The 21719-nt window shown below is 39.7% G+C and overlaps 1 protein-coding gene across 1 annotated transcript in view; it reads left to right on the top strand.

Moving 5' to 3' along the window:
- Window positions 1-21719, top strand: part of PCSK2 (proprotein convertase subtilisin/kexin type 2) — a 136010-nt gene that overhangs the window by 102361 nt on the left and 11930 nt on the right. Inside the window, exons 7-8 of the mRNA XM_042446790.1 lie at window positions 3075-3163; window positions 6939-7114. Coding sequence (XP_042302724.1) covers window positions 3075-3163; window positions 6939-7114 — 265 coding nt within the window. The remainder of the gene's footprint in view (window positions 1-3074; window positions 3164-6938; window positions 7115-21719) is intronic.

Below are 21719 nucleotides of genomic sequence, written 5' to 3'. Positions count from 1 at the left end.
AGTTTCTTTTCTGTACAGTCCTTAGAGGAGATTAGCACTTTGCAGATGCTGTGGGCAACATTAATGTGATACAAAATGTAGCAATTGCACAAATATTTTCAAATTGTAAATAATTCAATTAAACAACTGGTCCCTGTGATAGTCCTGATCTGGATCAGTGTGGGGATGGAGACTTGTGTTAGTACAGAAAGAAAACTAATGGGAGCACTGAAAAGATTTGAAAAGTTACTGTTTGGGCTGCATCCCCCAAAATCTCCTAGCCAATGGGGATTCTGGGTGTTGTAATCTAAAAAAGTAATCTGTGGGAAGCATGGGGAACAGAGAAACACAGAACCTACACAGGCTGTCTTTGGAGAGGTTGGTAGAACTTTCCATCTACTGTGTAAAGTTATCATGATGGCTAGATTGAATTGCATGTGGAAAGACAACTGATTCCTTGAGGCAACCAACTCCTCTCCTAATCCAAGTAGGCTCTCATGTTTTCAGGCTCTTAAAGTGGCAAAGGTGTGGTTGCAATGATAAAACAAGCACTTATTATCAAATATCTCTTGAATGTCCTGATAAAGCAGAAGTACAAGAGCATTTTCTCAGCGCACCCAGGTTTACAAAAATGTACTGTGGAACAGAGATGGAGAGCACTGAAGGAACATAGGGGGTCAGAGCCCCAGGAGCAAGAAGCATAGGAGCTTATCGCTTGGCATTTTGAATCGGCACCAACCTCCTAGGCTGCAGCTGGGATGCAGGATGGAAGCGGGGATTATCACACACTAAATCCCCACCAAATCACCGGCCACTATTAGCTCAGGTCCAAGTCATGTTCTACCAGCACTTTTTAGAAGTCAGAAAGTTTTCTGACTTGTAAAAAGCACTGACAGAGTGCGGCTGGGATCCGGCTAATGGCAGCTGGTGATTTGGTAGGGATTTAGTATGCAACAATCCCCACCATCATCTTGCATTTTAGCTGCACCCCGGGAGGCTGGAGCCGATTTAAAATGCCAAGTGATAAGCTCCTTAGTTAAGTGTGTATAACTGAGTAACCTCTCCTGGCTTGACTCCCCTAAACCTGATGGAAACCTCATTCACCCATGCTCTAATCAAGGGCAGAATGGATCTCTTTGCCATTCAGCTGAGGCCTGGTGAATTAGGTGGGAGGGAGAGTTACATTCATGGCAAAAGTTTCATAATCATGACTTAAGTAGTGATCATGAATATGAAACAGTTATGGGTGAGTAAATCTAGGTAACTTTCTCTTTTCTGTCCCTCCCAATATTTTTTTCTGCCCTACACACCTGTTATTTGAGCTCTCCTATAGAACTGAATATACACAATATTTTCTTTCCAATAGATGCATGTGGGAGAGGGGGGAATGGATCTGTGGGTGCCAATATTTGCTCCTGTGGGAAGGGGAGGGGAGGAAATGGAGTGGTCTACTCCAATACCTGTGGCCTTTTGGGCTGCAATTTAGGAAAGTATTATTGTTGTTGTTGTTATTTAGGAAAATATTGAATGGTATAACATATCTTACAGCCAACACACAAGCCACAGATATTGGATCACATGTGCCTAGCAACATAAGAGCATCTCTCACCATGTGCTTAATAATCATCAGCAGAGTACACAGCTTTACAGGGAAATTTCTCTTTCAAAGCAAAGTAATAATAAAAATGTTGCTCTTGTCCTTGCTCCCATACTCCTTTGAAAGATGAAGAAAAAGATACATTTAATAAAAAAAAACAGAGCAAGGTAACACACAATAAAACAAGCAAACTGAAATAAGTTAGCCCACTTTTCATTTTTTTTAAAAAGAATAAGTTAAATGCAGATATACTGTTTTCAAAGGACTAAGGTGAGTTTCAAGCACCCTCTCTGTACTTTGTCACCATATATATATATATATATATATATATGGGCAGCAAGATCAAGGAAAACTGCAAAATGCCAACCTACTGTCTGTTTGTTATATTTTTGTTTAATTGTAAATATTTCTAAACCACTCTTCAGTAAAATTCTCAGACATATAATACCTTGGTAATTGGCAACTCATGGCTTCCATGTTGGTGAGATGTGAATCTGGGGTGTGAAATTTAGTGGGATGTGAAATTCAAAATCACAGCATGGATACTCTGCAAAAATTGGAACTAATGCCAGTTATTAATGGAAGAAATGTCTTAATACTTAGGCTCAAGAGACACACAAGGGCTGTGGGAGATTTGGTGTAGCCCTGATGAATGAGCTCTGGGAAAAATGCTGTTCTGGGACCCAGGAACATTGCAGAGGTGTAAATGGTGGGTGCCAACAGCAGTGCTTGCTGATTTACAAAGCTGGGACTCTTGCTGCCACCTCAAAGTAAATGGAGAAATTGGCAAGCCATTGACAAATGCCTGTCTGTGCCAATGTTTGCTCCCACACACCCACCCACCCACCCAGACACACACACACACACACACACACACACAAGGCACAATCCCACAATAGGTTTGCAGCCATGTTAAAATCTGTTCATTTGTTTTAATTAAGAAGTATAAATGTAAAACGAATAATCATACTTTTAAAAAAGTGAACTGTTCTCCTAAGACATCTTCTGTAGTGCAGTGTATTCCTCAATTTGTTCTACATGTTCTACATTAATTTCTATGTATGAATAAAGCCATTCCTGTCTTTTCTACTGTGATAGATACACTCCACAATGATCCATGTGCGCTCTTACGTTCCTGTACTTGACTGTGGACAGGATGCAGAGAGCATACTTTAGCATGCCTGAGTTCTTGGGCATGCCTAGTGAGATTTTAGAACTGGTTTTCAATGAACAATATTCTCTCTCTCTCTCTCTCTCTCTCTCTCTCTGCAATGTTGCTAGATTTTCTTTTGATACCAAGCCATCCATGCTCTATGACAATTTGCTTCTGAAAAATTGTTTCTCTGTTTTAAGATAAGTTTGCTCTGTGGCAGTGGAGGGAAGGGGGGAAGTTTCTGTTCAAGAAATGGAGCCCAGTACCACAGTCAGACATGATGGGTAGCCCCCCCCCCCTTTCTTACTAATCCCAGTCTTGATGTTCCTCTGTCTTCCTCCACAGTCATGGAACCAGATGTGCTGGTGAAGTATCTGCTGCAGCAAACAACAACATTTGTGGAGTTGGAGTGGCATATAATTCCAAGGTGGCAGGTAGGACATGCATTAGAGAACAACATTTGGCTTCCTTCAGCAGCAGAATTGCTATTTTGTATAATACCATATGCTTCATAATATATGCCTGATATATGACATTGTCTGTAATATATGACTTCACAACATTGTAGTAGGATGACAATGTTTATTGGTGGTGGGAAAGAAATTAGATTTACCAACAATATTAAATATGGCCCTTCTTTACAAGTCTCAGTATTCCTCATCTTCTTACCTATTATAAGGTGATTCAACTAGCCCAGTTATCATAAATCATGAGAAATAGTTATAGTTCTACTTGAGTAAAGTTGGAAGGAAACTTTTAATGTTTTTCTTTGGATTCATATCTTTTTTACCAGCCCTATGCATAAGCACAAAATAAAAATTCAGAATCTGTTTACTGGAGAAACATTATGAATCTGGCATGGGTATTCAGATTTGTTGGCCCCTCCACCATCACTCCATGTCCCTTTCTTGAACATCCTAACTTGAGATATTCTGATAAACCACAGCAGCTTAAAGTCTGGAGGCAAATGCAATTTTTTAAGACTCCATGACCTGTTCGATTGGGACAAGCCCATTTCTATCTTGGTTTCAGTTATCTCAGATTATTTCCCTAGACAATTGGATATTTAGATCAGAAGGACTTCCTAGGCCACCTAATATATGTTAACAAAAATGTGTATCTTCTGCCTATAATTCAGCTGGTCTTATTTTGCTTGTTTGTACATTATTAATTAATAAATAGTTAGGCAAATCAAAGGTTCTAAAAGAGTTTGGAAGTCAAATATTAAAATGAAAATCTCAGATAAAGCTTGGCACATTTTTTGGTCAACTTCTTCATAAAGATCAAAGGAAATTTCAAAGGAAAAACACAGGTGGCATTTCTGACTAGTTAAATCGCATCATATTAATACAATATGTTTTGTCTGACACATGCTGGAGGGTTGTGGTGGGGAGAAATGGCTCTATCTATAATATATGCCGATTTATTATCCAAAAGTTCTCTGACTTTGCAATAAGACTCTTTTCCAGATTAGTCACACAGTTAGTCAAGATAGACTATTGTGAGATACTTTGTTAATTCTGTCAGATCTAGATTTAGGCAAAACAGATTTACAACATCAGCAGTTATCTTCTATAATGCTAGGTGCTACCCAAATTGAGATATGGAGGCCATGGAAGTCAGTAGAGAGTCTATCAATAAGAAGTTGGTTTGACACACTCCGGTGGAGTGTTTTAGCAAAAATAAATAAATAAATAACCATCCATGCTCAGCTGAACAAAGGGGAAATATAAAAGGAGGTCTTTATGGAAATCTGGTCCTCATTCATCAACTATGCTATGGATCACCATTCTGTACATGCCCACCATCATCTCACTTAAATCTGTGGAATAGTGACTATGAGCATGGGGTTTGATCACTGAACTATGTTTTAAACAGGGATAAGGAAGGGGTTATGGGGTTAAGCTCAATGTACTTTTACTATTTTTTTAAAAATAGTAGGGTGAATGGTGTTCTAGGACCCAGACCATCATCTTAACACTGCTCAGTTATCGATGGCTTCACTGTGCTATTATTTTCATTCTTTTTAAAAGTCATTTTCCAAGCTCTTCTTTAAAAAAAAGTATGCAAATTGTTTTTCCATTTCTATGGCGGGTTACAAACCGCCACTAACGACGCACTCCGTGCGTGTTAGGGTTAGGAAGGGGCGTGTTAGGGTTAGGAAGAGTCGCCCCTTCCTAACCTGCCCCGGCCCCAACACGCGCAGAGTGCGTCGTAAATGGAGGCGCCCATCCACATGGGTGCCGCCATTTTGACGTCTTGGACGCTGTGCGTCCAGATGTGTCGCAGTGGAAGTGGTGCCGCAAGGGTGTGCTCCGCCCCTCACGGTGCCACTTCCGCATTTCCAAAAGGAGCGCCATTTCGGCGCTCCTTTTTCACTGCGCGGGGAAGCCTCGCACTCTGGCCGCTGGGGCTTCCCTCCGCAGCGAATGGCGGTGGTGGGAAAACGGCCCCTTGAGGGCTGTTTGTAACCCGCCTATGTGTACTTTTCTTGTTGCCTTCCCTTCCCTTTTGTATGTTTAATTCATTGCTATTGTTGGCAACCATTGCTCTCATTTGTATCTGAAATATTTAACTACCATGATTGGCATCCACCTCTTGGCACGAATCCTTCAGGAAAATTTCATACAGAATGGAAATATTGCCTAATGTCCAGTTCCCCTTGCCCACTTTAAGGGTGGAAGAGTGGGCAATATTAGATCTTTCCAAGGTGTTAGAAAATTGCTGTACTTACACACATATCTAGAATTTAATGCAATTTAATGTTGCTGCTGAAGTCAATAGCACCCTCAAGTGGACAGCTAAAATCAGGAGGGGGAGGCGAAGATATCTTGTGTCTCAGGTTCAGGAAATTGGCACATGATGATCCTCCTTCCAAATCTGAATTAGGAAAGTGATGGAGAAGGCCTGCAGTAATCTGTTGAAAGAAAATTGAAAGGCTCATTTCAAATCCCCTTTTATTTACATGAGGTCAATGGAAACCTGTCAGAAAATGAGTAGCTCAGAAAGACTTTGTACAAAGTCTTGGCCTTGATTACAAAAACCTGTTTGGGCTCCTGCAACCAGCTAATTACTAAAGTGGTTGGAAAGTTTACAGGCTCACCTAAGTAAGCATCTGATACCTTCTTATTCAATCATCTTCTCAGGTAACAGTCTGTAGCATTCCTAGAATGATGTGTGGGCACAGCTCTATCCTCCCCATCCCCATTGGTGAGGCTACTTCATTTATTTCTGTAATCCTACGGACTTCCCCTAGCAGAGCAGTATACTGCAGTTGATCTCAACTTTATGTTATCTCACTAAATGCCTTCAAATCACCTATCTACTTATGGAAAATCCATGAATTTTATAAGGTTTTCTTAGTCCATAGTCAGCTAGGAAATTGGGCTGTTTCCCACACTGTTATCCAGTGGAATTGTTTCCTTGTGTTCCAGATTCTGATCTTTCCTTGTGCTGTCATGTCACACACACACACACACACACACACACACACTGCAGTTAAAAATTGAAAGCCCAAACATAAGTAAATGTTTAAAAATGCAGAACCAGCTATAATTGCAGAGCCTAGTTTTATAGTAAGAAATAATTGTTCTTATTTTTTTTTTTTAATTGAAAAAAAAATTGATGTTTGGGCTTTCATCTTAGATGAACCCATGTTTTGTATAGGGGAAAAACATATTTGAATTTTCTGTTGGAGATTTTCTTGAATGGAAGGTGATGTTAATGTTGGGCATGTCTACATGGGCCAATTAAACTGAGAGCTGTCTACACAGCACAAGGCCAGATCCCTCATTTGAGTGCAGCCTGTCTCTATGATGTGAGGTCAGTTCTGCATCAAATCCAACTTATCCTTCTCTTAAACTGACATTAAAAAACCCCTCTCATCTTTTGCTGTAGATTCTGCAGAAAAATCCCGATGTAGTGAAGCCAGTTGGCTTTCTACACACATGCCCTGCTATCCTGCCGGTGTCACTTCTGCTAGTGCAGATTATACCCTCTGAGGTCAGAACAAGGTGTCAAGCCATGACATTTACACTGAGCACCTCATTTCTGGCCCCAGAGGTAACAACTTTTGCCAACATTGCCAGGAGTGGAGCAGCCCAGAGTATTCTGGCTGATGTAGACGAACCCGTTGAGATTTCACTTTCCATGTATATGTGCACATTTGTTTTAGTTCATTGTCTATCTGTCTGTTTATTAAATGCACAGGTATTCGAATGCTGGATCAGCCCTTTATGACTGACATTATAGAGGCTTCCTCTATCAGCCACATGCCACAAGTAATAGATATCTACAGTGCAAGCTGGGGCCCCACTGATAACGGTAAGACTGTGGATGGACCGAGAGAGCTCACCTTACAAGCCATGGCAGATGGAGTCAATAAGGTAATGGTGCTTTTCTATAATGTCAGAGTGATATTTGTGCTTCTTGTAGATGTTACGTCCAAGCTATAAGTTTAGAAACTGCCTGTAAAGAGTTACATCATCATATTGTTACAGTTTTTGTAACATTTTAGGCATAATAATTGGCATTTTTGTATTAGTATATTATTAAATTATAAAAAGTTGGGGAAAGTAATGAACGATAATGTAAGTTAATACTTACAGAAGCAAGCAACTACCATTTTTTGTTTTAAAGTTCACAAACTTGGCAACAGTTTGCATCTGATGTTTTCCTGCCATTTCTTTCTGTTCAATGAATGATATTTAATTAGGTTTTTAAAAACATTTTCAAAGATGCAAACTATTTTTGTGACATTCACTCTGATAACTGTGCCTGGTTCTGACAGCCATACTCAGCATGGGAACATTCCCCATTATTTTGCCTGTGAACAGAAAATGTGTGTGGTCCTAGTAATTGAAGAGGATGAATAATATACATACAAGAAAATGTCCTTTTTCAGGGCACAATATATGTCTTAAAAGAAATGGATTGAAATCTACGTCTTGAATGGCTGATGTTCTGTGGCACTTTGTTGTTGTTGTTTCCATAATATTACTATATATTCATAATAAAGAAAGAGTATCTTTCTAAAAAGAAAAGAGAAAGAAGAACAAAGTGAGAATGGTTTTTTTTTTTACAGCAAGGAAAAGAAATGATACAATAATGACAGTACATTTAGAATCCCTTTAGTGACATATGTAGGTATTGTGTCTTGTTTTGCACTCTGCACAGGGAGCTATTCATTACCTTCTTGTGCATTTCCAAAACCTCCCTTTCAGTAGCTGTCAAGTCCCCTGGACTCATTTCTGGCAGGGGAGGAGAGGGGAGGCAACTCGGGTGATGAAGAAGTACACTATCTCAGCCAAGAAGGTGAGAAGCAGTACCTTGCCAGTAAACAGTTGCAAAACTCCCCCACCTCCACTTGACACCTCTGATGGGAAGAGAAAGGCATGGAACTGTTCTTCATGCAATTCTGCAGGATCTCGGCCAACATTTTTGTAGCTGCAAGAGGGCAAATGTATGATAAAGAGAGAATATCAAGGAAAAGGAAGATTGAATATACTTGTGAAACCTTGCATTCCAGCATGCCACAAACAAACATGTATCTCTCAAAAAAAGTTTCAGAATGTTTACCACAACAAATTTTTGATATCATGCTTCAGATCCAAGTGCTATTCCCAAACAAGGTTTTTGTCATTGTTTTGTGCCTTCAGGTCATTTCCAACTTATGGCAAGCTTAAGGGGACAATATCATGTGGTTTTCTTGGCAAGATGTGTTCAGAGGAAGATTATTATTATTATTATTATTATTACCATTAAGCTTTATTTATATAGTGCTGTAAATGTATCATTGCCTTCCCGTGAGACTGAGAGAGTATGACTTGCTGAAGGTCACCCAGTAGACCCATTGAATTAATTGCTGAATGGCAAAATCAACAGTTGTGTAAATCTGGTTGACTTAATAGGTATCCGCTAGCTGAGACTAGGTGCTGGATTTAGGTATACAGTATATGTCAATTTTGTCAGCAGTTCTGGAATTCTGTTGGCGCCTTTTAGTGGCATACTGGTTACACTGGTGTAAGATACCTTTTGGAGGGATGGATAGTGGTGATGGGGGGATGGCAGAAAAAGCTATCTCCATTGCCAGAGAAGATTGCCCTGCTGACTCCTGAGTAGCTTTTTCTCTTGACAAACATGGTTTTAAGTGCTGCCTCCACCTTGCGTTCCCCCCACCCTTTGTAGCAATGCCCACAGCCATGTTAACCCTACCACTGTGCTGCTTCCTATTGCACTGGCACCTACATTGGTGTAGATATGCTGGCCAGAAGGAAGATGGCACCCCTACTTGATATCTTCCAATATTTCACTCACAAAAACTGGGCCACCTGTAGCCAAGTAACATCGGAATGTGGTTAAGATGCCCAAATGAGGAAGAACATAGAAGTTAAGAGAGGGCATAACAATTTGCTTTTGCCTGAGCCTATTGGGAACAGAAAGATTCAGCCCCCCCTTTTTTTTCCTTTTTACTTTGATCTCAGTTTTGCAGAAATCAGATAAGTTCAGGGCAAAGGTTAAAAGTGGGAGTAGGAGGCAGAAACTGGGACATTTTAAAAGCAGCTGATAAAGTCAACAACAAGGGATTAATGCAGACTGTTCCTCCAAATAGGGAAGTTACAAATTATTCCAGGAGCAGTTACACATACTGCTGTCTCAGTCACCAGATTTGATATTCATTCTAGATCTTCTTTCATGACTTCATTTTCTAAATCAACATTGAGTACTTTTAATTAACCTCCTGTCCTATCAACATTGCTAGGAGGTAATTGTTTTTTTAATTGATGTTACACAGACTCTATTGATACAAAAAGCTTTTCTATTTCTTGTTTGCTTTCTCATGTGTTGGGCATAGTAGATGCTTGTTGTCCTCTACAGCTGAGGTTTCAGCTTGGTTTTAAAATGATTTTCAGTTAGAGGTTAACCAGGGAGAGAAAGGGTAACACACAACTGCTTGAGTGATGCCTTTAAAGCTGAAAAGCAATTTAAGAACGTGCCCTCAAATTGTGTCAGCCAATTTGATGTTCATAAGAACAGCAGGCAAACAGAAACATGGAACTCACTTATGCCTTTCAAATTGGCTTTTTTTATTGAGCATGTTTTGGGGGCAACTAGTTCTGTTCAGGCAGTTCCCCATAGATCCTTCTCCAAATTTGTGAATTTCTCTCTTGCCAATCTCCCAGATAGTTTGGAGTACTTCTTTTTTAGGTTGGGACATCTTAAGGATGTTCTGTGGGGCTCTGGAGGTGGTGGTGCCGGCAAAAAAGAAAAAGAGAGAGGGAGAAACAAACAAACACACTTAGGAGCAGGGAACTGGACAGACATATAGGCGTATGAGTACCACAAAAAATTCCCACAGATGGAAGGACTGGGGATTGTACACGTTGCAGTCTCCAAAACTGTGCAAATGCTTGACAGTTGGTAGGGGGATGAGGCAAATATATGGATGTAGAAAAATGTTCACAGGCAGAAACATGTCTTCCATCTGAGGAAGCTTGTCATTGGTGGCTGGGGATTCTAAGAGTTGTAGTCTAAATAGGTAACTTTTCCGACCACTGCTTTTGACCCATAGAAGTGCTTCTTTTGGCCAAATGAGGGAGTGGCAACTTTTTTGCAGATATTTCTCCTTCTGTGTCTATTAGACTCTACTGTGGATGCTCTGGAACAGAGGGGATGCAAGTATGTAATTTGCCTACTTCTATTCCATCAGGGAAGGCCTTTCTAGTGGAAAAGAAGCCACAGCCAATGCTGTGGCTTTACGTGTTTATGTTTTTTTTGCAAGTTTATTTACAATGTATTGAGTTTTCTCTAACAAAGAAAATAGGCCTGTGAAGATGGTCAATGTGAGAGTAAAACTCAGTACACGGAAGGGAGGAGTCTGCTGTTCCTGACCTTTTAATGCCCCAAACTTCCATGCATTCACAGTCTCCTTGGTGCAAGGAGTTGCAGATATATTCTCACCCATATAAACCAGTCCACATGTTCAATAATAGTCTATGCTTAAGACCTGGTTGATTTTTAACTGTGATGGAGATGAACAGCATGGAGAGACACCACAGAGAGTAGGTTAAAAGAAAGAGATCTCAACTAAGACAATTATATTAATACCTCCAAGGTTGTGTACATAAAACATCAAAGCAATAACATCACAATAAACAAGATTTTAAATTTAAAAAATTAACAATGAGAAATTTCTTCAGCATCCTTTTCTCAAGTCATCTGCTGGCAGATGACCCTGCAGGAGTATGTGTGTGAAAATTAGGACTTTATCCTCATCTGCTTTCCTTTATTTCTTGGAAGGCTTCAAAATGTTAAAATGTTGAAAGCTACCTAGGGAGCATGTTTGAAGGGTGAGGTAAGAAGGCTTGAAGTAAATAAATAAACAAAACCTTTCGTCTGCAAGTTTGCAGGTTGGGGGAATGAAACAAAGCCCAAAAAAGTATGCTAAACAAACCATAGTCCACAAATTAGGGACACCGTAGAAATTCTGTGCCTAATCCAAGTGCTGGTTAGCCTGACTCATGATGTAGATGATATTAAAAAGGAGCTGGCACAGGTTGACTTTGTTCCTATCTCCATAGAGAGTCTGTGGGCCCTAGATCTGTGACCTCTAAATATGGCCAAACCCTTACAGGATCATTGGTATCCATTCCAGTTACTCTCAAAAGTTTAACCCCCCAGTCTGATGCAGAAGATCCCTGGAGGAGGAATTGTGACACAATATATAATGTAGCATACCAGACCAATAGAGGCTGTTCTGCCCTGCTTTAGAGAAGGCCGTCCTTTGCCTCAAGGAGTGCTCAAAGATGCCTACCTATTGTTTGAAGGCAGGTCTAGTTTAAAGATTTTTAAAAACTGTAAGAAGGAAGAATAAGGATCCTGTAGTTGCCCGCCAGCACAAGAGAACAAGCAGGCACAGGACACAGTTGGAGACCACTTTTTCCAGTATTGTTTGATAACATTCATATTTCAATTATAGCAATGAATTGCTGTATGAATAAATATATACATAAATTGAATAATAAATATGAATAAATTACAATATGCAAATTTTCTTCAAACTATTCTCTTGGGGCGTCTTCGGTGTTATTGGGATGTTTATGGTAATTCATTTAGGTAATACTTTTCATCTGTTTTGGGGATGTGTAAGTGCAGACCATAGTAATTTCCCATGGCATAACTAGAAAGATGAAAAAATCATCATCATCATCATCATCATCATCATCATCATCATCATCATCATCTCCTGCAGACTCCAGGCTATAGCTCTAGCAGCGAAATTGCTTCCCAAATCCATTATCTGGCAATCAATCAAGATCCATAGTGATTCTAGTTTCTATTACTCATGAAAATCCTAAAACTAGATTAGGCAGGCAGGAAAAACATGGCTGAAACATTCCATTCCCTGGTTTATATGTTGAGGCAGATCAAAATGAAGAAGTGTTCCTCCTGATGTCAGCTTAAACCTAACAAACCCTCAAAGTGTTGACACTGCTGAATGAGGCCAGCCAGTAAGGTGAGGCTCCAGATGAGTATAGGCCACTGCGAGTTATCACTGATCAGCCCTGTCCTGTCAGACTGCTTAGCATAACCCAAGAGTGCAACTGTCTTTTTTGATTAAAGGATTTGCAAATTACCAGTGGGAGAGTTCTTCAACGGATGTTCCCTACCTATGCATTGAAAAGGCAACAGAAAGGTTACAGAGCACTGTTTTGATGGTTTCTCTTCTCTCCTGCTTCATTCTCTTTTCTCTCTTTAGATTGTGCAGAAAGGTATCTGAGGTTTTTCTTTCCTTTGGAAAAGCATTCCGTTGTTCCTGCCAGAACCAGATAATTAGCACCCCTGCTAGGATGTTCCAATGCAAGGCTTCAGTGTTACCAAGCAAGAAGGAAGGCATGAAAGGAAAATATTAGACATAGAAAACATGACCTTCAAAATGTTCAATGTCCTGTACCACTGTTATTTCATTTTCATTATTGCAAGACCTTTAAACACACATGCACACACAGAGTAATAAAAATCTGGAGTAATGATAGATTTCTTATACCCCCCCCCCCCCCCATCTTATGCAGAGCTCGGGAAAATTATTTTTTCAAACTGTGGCTCTCAGAATTGCCTAGTCACAAGAACGCTGGTCTTATGTATATGTATGGTTTGCTCAGAATAGTTAGGCATCTTCTCAAGGCAGTCTTTGTAAAGCTTTGCTTTATGTTACATAGTTTTGCCCACCTCTTATGCCAGGGCTTGGGGAAACTGTGGCTTCCCACACATTCATGGACATAGCCTGGCTGATGGTAAAATGTGAAGAATGTAGTTATTCAGCGGTTTCTGGTGGGCCAGTTGTCCCTCACCCCATCTTCTGCCATGCATAACTTCTACAGACACCATTCAAAAAATGGTGTGTGATTGGCGCAGAAGTCATGCCTTCCAGCGCTCTTCTCCTTTGACAACCATGTGCTCATATATATCCATATTAGAACCAATGCCCACACAGTGAGTCTTCACCATTGACTTTTTCATTTAAAGACCTTAGGGATCATCTTGTTTGAAAGAGAGACATTCAAAGTCTGGGATCTGACTTCTGAATGCTTTGGGTGCACCAATACTTTTCTGGTCTTTTTTTAAAAAATGAAAGCTCTAATTCTATGAATTCTTATGGGCTGCATAGTTATCAAGGAGTAAGCTCCTCACTGAATGCTTGAAATAGCTGAAGCCTATGAGAATACATTCTTCCAAAATGTATCAAAGCATGACTTTTTTCCAGCAGCCTCCATTTTTTATGATTTCCATTTTGGAGACCAGATTTATAGATCTAGGCCCTTTGAACTTGTTGAGCAGAGTTGGTGAGACAACTTTTCTTCTCTTCCCCTTTTTCACTGGCCTGCTGTTCATGTATCTTCAGTAAGAGGAAGGGAGCTGCAGTTTATTTTGTCTGTTGTCTAAGCAGACACACACAGATACTGTGGGATAGGCTAGATCACACTTCCACTCTTTTCCAGGCATGGAGCTGCAACCAGAACTCTTCAGCCATCCTTCAACATCTTTTCAAAGAAAATTTTGAAAATTTGTCACTAAATACATTTGATTATGCATACCTGGTAAAAGAATCTACTCATAGCCAATGGCATCACTGGGGTTGGCATCACCTGATGTGGTAACTCACGGTGTCACCACCACCCCTGATTTCCTCCCATACCACACCATACAGAATCCTTAGTAAAGTTTTTTGTACTAATATTACTCATAAATTGTAATTCCCACATACAGGTTTCACAGTATGTAATGGCAATAGTTGTGACATAAAACAACTAGCAAAATTAAAATTATGCTTCTAAATTACAGTATCGTATGCACAGCCTAGATGCATTTACACCTACATTGTTTCATGTCATTAAAATGAAAATTAGATAAAATGTGATGTTTTAATGAAATTTTTAAAAGAATAAAAGAAATTATTTTTTAAAAAAATAATTAATTAAATGCTAATTTTCCAAAAGACCTGGGGCCTCTCCTTTCTTCCCACTGAACCTTGTCCCACTCACACCATCTCTTCAGTGTTTTAAAGGGATGCGAGTGAACACGACAGCCCAATTCTGGTGAAAGGCAGATATTTGGGGAGCAGAAGTGTCACTCTGCCCTTATGATGTCACTTCTGCCCACACACCCCACACACCTCTAGTGATATCCCTGGTCATAGTGGACCCTAAGGTTTTTTCCGAATCCATGCAGGCAACTATCAAGTTTTACTCTCAGGTTTCTATCAATGTATTTTCTGTCTAGGATATATATTTATATAGGCAACTATCAAGTTTTACTCACACATTTCTATTAATGTATTTTCTGTCTAGGATATATATAGATACCAGTACACATCCTAATTTTATATACATTCAGTTTACCTCTCTCTCTCTCATTGTGTGTCTCAGTTTGCATCATGAAATCTCTGCTGCATTCACAATATAAATCTAATTTCAGACTGTTTGCAGAAGAGGAAAGTATTTATTCAACAGAAATGTCATAGATCTTTAATAAAACTCCAACATGAATAAACATTGAAATTCTTTGTGAACCAGAGCATGATTTTCATACACCAAGGGGATTACTTATGAATAAATGAGGAGATCTGAAATACTGGCCAAGCAAGAAAGTCATATTGAGAATTTTAATGTGCTCTATGCTGAAATTTATCATTTTCAGTGTCCAGGAAGGGGCACAAGAGAATAAAACACTCTTGCACGAACATGATATTCTTGTCTTGATTGCAATAAAATGGGAAAGTGCATAACTGAGAATGATGCAGAGCACTTTGTTTTCCTTCTCAATATTGAAGTAAAATGATTCATAAAGCAATTTCTTGTTCTGAACTCAGCTCCACTCAGTAATTTGGGTGAACTGCTTGGTAGCACAGTTCTCCTGCAGGAATATTTCATTAAGAATTACAATGCTAGGTCTGGGTACACTGGAGTTTTCGAATGTGAGTCAGAGCCAAAAATTGGGTCACCAGAAGATGTTAAAGGCTTATGAAATAAGAAATCTTTTTGTCTAAAGCAGGGGTGGGCAATGTGTAGCTGAAATGCTACCGTATTTACAGCCCTCAACTGAATTTTATGTGGCCAGAGGGCAAACAGAAGGAGGGAAAGAGGAGGCAGAGATGTGACCACCACTCAGTTTTGTTGTGTTGCTCCAAATCCCACCTGCCTTTTATTTCTGTCCAAATAAATTCATATTTATTTGCACATCTTACCTAATTTATGCCATGTTTCCTAATTAATTAAAGTATTTTTCAGGTTATCCCCCCCCCCAAGTTATGTACATTTTGGGCATTCACATTTTAAAATAGCCACATTTAAAATATCCAATATTTTAAACTATCCATATTGCTTTGTGTGTACTTTATTTCTCAGAAATTCGCTGTAAGCATCACAAATCTGCAGATTCATGAGGCAAGGTGTGCAGTTTTGCACAATAAGTCTTAGGAAATGCAAGAGCATGACTTCCATTAAGACTGTAGAGTCCAATGAAATTTCATCCCATCACTTGTGGGATGGCAAAAAAATAGGGAGAAGAAAGCTGAAATAGAGCAACGAGTGAAAGATGGGAAACCCTCTGCAAAGATTTAGCTCAAACTAATAGCAGAGAGGGGGAAATGGAAAGAGACACATAGCAATGGAAAAAGAGAGAGGGGGAAGATTTCTATACAAGATCATTTCAGACCTCTGGAAAAAGTTATTTGTCCCTTCTCTGGCAGCCTGGTGGGAGGGAAGAAATAATTTGGGAGCTACAGAGCGAGAAAATGGGATGGCAGAGAAAGAGAAAAAGAGAGAGGGGGTGGCACAAAGAAAGAGAAAATTGGAACCCTTCATTTTTTGCTCTGGTCCTATTAGTTGTTAGCATGCAGCCCTCGCTAGAATGTGAGATTCATTCATATCACCTGCTGCTAATTCAACCGTGTAAAACATTAAGGTTCACCCTATATAGTTTCCAGAGAGAGTTGCTGTATTAAGTCTGTTGGCAGCAGAAACAAGATTCCTGAGGTACCTTAACATCTAACAAACATATTACAGATTATATTATAACTTTCCTGGAATGATATCCACTTAATCTGATGCATTAATCCAATTAATCTGTTATCCACTTAATCTAATGTGTTCTGTATTGAAAGTTGGATTCCCATGTTCATAGGTGAAACGTTCACTCCCTGTTTCCAAAGTACATTAATGTCCCTCTCCCTGACTATATGCAGTCCCATTCCAAACATCTGCCTGGAAGTTTGGGTAGCACTTCACTCATCTGATGAAGTGGACTCTAGTCCATGATAACTCCTACTATAGCAATGTTTTTGGGTTTTTTAAGTGACAAGCAATTCTGTTGTATTTATATTAAAAATTATTTCAGATATATAGATAGCACCCTCCTCAAATTCTCTGATTTTCCTGCTTGCCTTTGTGAGAGTAAAGAAAGTCCACTTTAGGTTTTTGTGGGTTTTTCAGGCTATGTGGCCATGTTCTAGCAGAGTTTCTTCCTAAAAATATGGAACGCTTCACAAATTTGCGTGTCATCCTTGTGCAAATTTGTGAAGCGTTCCATATTTTTAGGAAGAAACTCTGCTAGAACATGCCCACATAGCCCAAAAAAACCCACAAAAAACTATGGATGCCGGCCTTCGACTTCACAAAGTCCACTTTGTACTTACAGGTAATACTTCATTAGATAGTCAAAATCCTGCTCCATATCTGATCCCCAAAGGAGAGGCAGACCCACAAAAAGCACTTTCCTGATCGGTCTCTCTCTGCTTCTTTCTATGTGCTGAATGCAAAAACATAAACTTGTCTCCTGGAAATAATTCTGTTGTTTTTAGACTCACACCTTACCCACATTTCTTTCTGGCTGGGGAAGTAATGCTATTGCTTGTCTCTTTCATTTATATCTCTCGTTTTATCCAATGACCTGTTAGCATACCCTATATTATATTTGGGGCTTCCATATTTTCATATCTGGAGCCAGGCAAATTCTTAAAAGGTCTCAATGACCTATGGAACACCAGGAGAATTTCCCAAGGGAAGAGTATGAAGACCTGAAGGTATGTGAAGGACCCAGATAATACCAAGAGAAAAGCTGAATAGGTGTGTTGATTGCTCTTTCTATGCTTCCAGGCATTCCCAGGCATACTAAAGATATAGACAAAAGCGAGTAAGCCAACACTTGCTACCTACCCCCTGCCATTTTCCCAGCCAACTTCCCTATCTATCTATCTATCTATCTATCTACCTACCTACCTATCTATCTTGGGGTTGTCCTAAATCCAATCATTGTTTTTGTTACTCTAAAGTTAAAGCCATCAGTCGTTTTGGAATCCCATTGTCAACTCTCTGGGAAGACCATCCGGTCTTTACTGCATTGTAAGATAGCATCTAACACCCCTCAAGGCTAGGAACTCAGTTATAAATATCAATCCCAAACCTAGCCCCACTCATTGCATCTCCCTGAGCCACACTCCATTTTTCATGGGCTCCTCTTCAGGAGAGGTAACTATCACCCCTTTATAACCCTAAATCTTTGCTATTCAGTTTCCATAGCAATAGCAATGGAAGGCTAAGTTAACCTGGAGCCCTCTGGGATCAAACTCACAACACTGTGGCTGCAGTACTGGCATTTAACCACTGTGCCACCAGGGCTCCTTTCCATATCTCTGTTTTGGTTAACTCTGAATGGTGTATCCGATTGAGTTACTAAAGTATGTTTGGTTGCATATTTCTAAATAAAAATCTTCTTTATTCACCAGTCTTGGAGTCCTGCTCAGTTAGTACTGGTTTAAATAGGTGGAAATGATCCTCAGTGTTACCCAATTTCTCACAAGCTTCTTTGAGCTAAGCAATTCCCCAACATTTAAAAAGAAAATGCCACAATTGATGGGGACCTCTCACCCCCACACACCTTTTGAGATTACAGACCTTAATTTCCTTCTACAACAGGCTTTTGAAGCAGTCAGAAAGAGAGATTAGCAGAAGGTTCACCCAGTAAGTTTTGTAGTGTAGTGGTGACTAGTGGCTGGATCTCCCACATGCCAGCTCTCCTTACCTTGAGCCATGCACCTGTAATTTTCCTAACACAAGATATCTCACTCAAAATTGACATTGCCTACTAAGCAACACTTAGAGTCCTTCTGGCCCCATTAACCCTCTATTTTCTTCCATTCACAATGCACAACAATATGCCTTTAAGAAGGCTCTTGCTACAAAATTTGAAGCTGACCTTGTATGCAGAAACCACAAGCTCATTTATGAGCAAATACAGTTCAAAATAGTCTGGTAGGAAAGTCTGAAATAATCTGATAGCAGGAAGACGAATGAGAGTGGTGGGGTAATGCAGACTTTGGGAACAGACAATGAAATTTTCACCTATAAACATGGCAATTCAGCTTTAAAGCACTGTGGTTCATTCCCATTTTAATAGGCCACAGAACATCTGTAAACATGTTTATATTGCCTCATTTATATCTGTGGGTACATTCTAAAATCCTTCCAATATCCCTGCTGAAAAGGGCAAAAGTCATTAGTAACCCAATTAACCAGCCTCTGTCACTTGTAATATTTGTGGTGGTTTCTTTGGCTTTTTATTTTATAGCTTCTTCGAAATGAAGTCAGTCATGGACAGCTCATTTATTTCAGCAGTGAACTGTCTTCAACACAGTGTGCAGTGGGTGGCCTCTTCCCTCCTCCCAGTGCTACTGGTGAACATTATATGGGTTCAATAATATGCTTCTGCCTGTGGAATCAAAATTTTGAAAAGGTGGAAATCACCTGGAGAGGAGCATTAAGAATTTATAATCAAATCAGGACATTGTAATTGGATTCTTTAGTGAAAGAGCAATCTGAGTGTTTCTCATTTTTCTTTGGCAAGATTTAGGAGCAACTGAATTTTTCCTTGCTTCAAGGTGGAAGGGAAGGTGCTTGAAAAATACAAATAGCAAAGTAATAAAACTGTGTAAGTCACAGATCAGCGAGAATGAAAGGCAGAAGTTAAAACAGGTTCGGGTTGTAATTCTGTATATATACAACCTGGAACTAAGTACCATTGAATGTGTTCCATTAAATCTGGGGCTGAGTCCCATTAAGTGGGATTTAATTCTGAATTGACTTCTTGAGTAAGATTGAGAAACTGTAACATTCTGGGAGCCAGATTTCTCCTCTGGACCAAGCCTGTGGTCCATAGGGTATCTTCACCTCCTCTGATGTCCATGTTTTGTTTCTCTGTGCTGAAAGTGACACAGGCAATGTCTCTGCTACCTCTTATTACTGGTAACAGTGGGATTTTCACCTGCTCCACTAATATTATTCATTGGGTATATGAATAGAGCAGGAAGCAAATCCCAGTGAGAGCTCTTATTAGAAACCAGAGATGAAACAGATAATTGAATGTTCCACTTGCCTTCTCACATGGAAAGTGCGAGGGGGATTCTGCCACTCTCCAGGGAGAAGAGCTTTGGTATGGGATGGAACTTTTTCTCATCCTTCAACATGAGCCATCCAAATCTTAGATCACATAGATTAGACCCTCAAGGCTAGTGTTGCTCTTCTACTGAAGTTTACTGTGCTCTTAAGAGTTTATAATTCTAACCTGGTGTTTAAATTGTAATGTTTCTCTTCCATGTTAGGATTTTTCACTTACCTTAATTATCATTGTTGAAAATGCCTGTTTTGTTATTGTGCTTGGATATGTGTTTGGGCTACAATTGTTCTCACTACCACTCCTGTACTGTGATCCGGTCTTTTTTTCTGGATCACAAAGGAGCAGTTTAAATCCAACTCCTGGCAGCGCCTGTTTGGGACTGCAGCAACAGCCCGCTTTCGGTGCAAGCTGCGCAGTTGCCAGTATCCCAGCCTGATCGTGGATGGAGCAGCCTCTGGTTCCTCCTTCCACATAATCTGTTCTGGACCTTATGAGTTTATCTCATTAGTGAGATCCCATGGGAAAATGGGAGTTAAACACGATATAACTAGGAAATGCCTAAAGTTTATCGCATGACATCACAGTTAATGGGAAATAATGCAAAGTTAATCTGTAGTTAAAGCAAAGGAAACCAGTAGCTTTTTACTTTCGGAACAAACTGAATTTAAAAAACTGCTGGTTTCCTCCACTTTAACTGCGGTTTAACTTCGTGTTATTTCAAGACCAGCAAAAGGGCCCAAGCTCGACTCAGGCTTGCATCCTTCCGAGGTCGCTAAAATGAGTACCCAGACTGTTGGGGGCAAATTAGCTTACTTGCTAATTAGCTTACTTGCTGTTCACCGCTATGATCTTTGGAATAGCGGTATATAAATAAAACAAATTATTATTATTATTATTATTATTATTATTATTATTATTTTAGCAGCAATAACTGTGATAAACGTTCCGAATTTGCAAGTTCTGTTTAAATTCAAATTTAACTAATATTGCGTTTAACTCCTGTTTTCTTGCTAGCGTGATAAAGCTCTTTGTCTACACTTGTGCCACTATTGCCCAAACTACTTAACTGAGCATAATATTGGCCCTTCTGTATTTAGGCAGCAAATACAGTATTGTAGCCTGTTGATGGTAAATAAGTGGATTTAAATAACGCAATGCCTAACTTATGCATAATGGATACATAATGGATTTATTTTAAGGAACTATTCAACCTGAAACATTACCAAAAAAAAAAAAAAACCCCACTTCTTTACTGGAAAAGTTCTTCAACAGTGAAATAGACTGCCTCTGGGCAGGGAATGGTGGCTTCTCCTTCTTTAGAGGTTCTTAAACAGGGTGATGGGCATCTTTCAGAAACAGTTTAGTTTTTGTATTCCTGTATGTCAAAGTGTTGAACTAGATGGCCCCTATGGCCCCTTATGTGATTCTATGATTCTACCTGCATAGGTTTTGAAGACTTATATTGTGGGCGAAAGTACTTTTTGCACAGAAAATTGCATTTTCTGCACACACACAAAAGTTTCCTGCACATAAATTTATGTGTAGACATTTTGCAATGAAATTTTATATTTGATCCAAAATTATTATTGTTCTGTGCTGAAAATGCTGCTTGGTTTTCACACAATAAATAAATAAATAAATAACAGATCCCCAAAAGATTCTAGCCTGTCTAGAGGGTGAAATGGATGGGCAAAATAAAGTGGATTATATGATGCATGCCTCCAAAGTGGGTGGAAAGTAAAATGAAGCCACGCTCGGGGGCTAAAAAGTGGAGCAAAAAGAAGCTGGGATACTCTGACTTAGCTCAGAAATGCACATCTTGCACCTGCACATGAACAGCCTGACCACCAGTGCAGGGCTTGCAGCAATAAATAAATAAATGAAAGTGTAACAAACCAGTGGATGTAATTACAACATGCACAAACTAGACAGTCCATTAGGGGGGCATGGGGTGAAGGGGGTGAGGGAGTCATGTACGGGGGCCTCCATGATTGTGGCGTTGGGGCCAAAAGGATCACGCACACACTGAGGCCCTGTACGGCT

Source organism: Sceloporus undulatus, chromosome 1 (assembly GCF_019175285.1).
Source record: "Sceloporus undulatus isolate JIND9_A2432 ecotype Alabama chromosome 1, SceUnd_v1.1, whole genome shotgun sequence".
Classification (NCBI taxonomy): domain Eukaryota; kingdom Metazoa; phylum Chordata; class Lepidosauria; order Squamata; family Phrynosomatidae; genus Sceloporus; species Sceloporus undulatus.
Note: the sequence above shows the minus strand (reverse complement) of the source record. Positions and strands in the feature narration are given on the sequence as shown.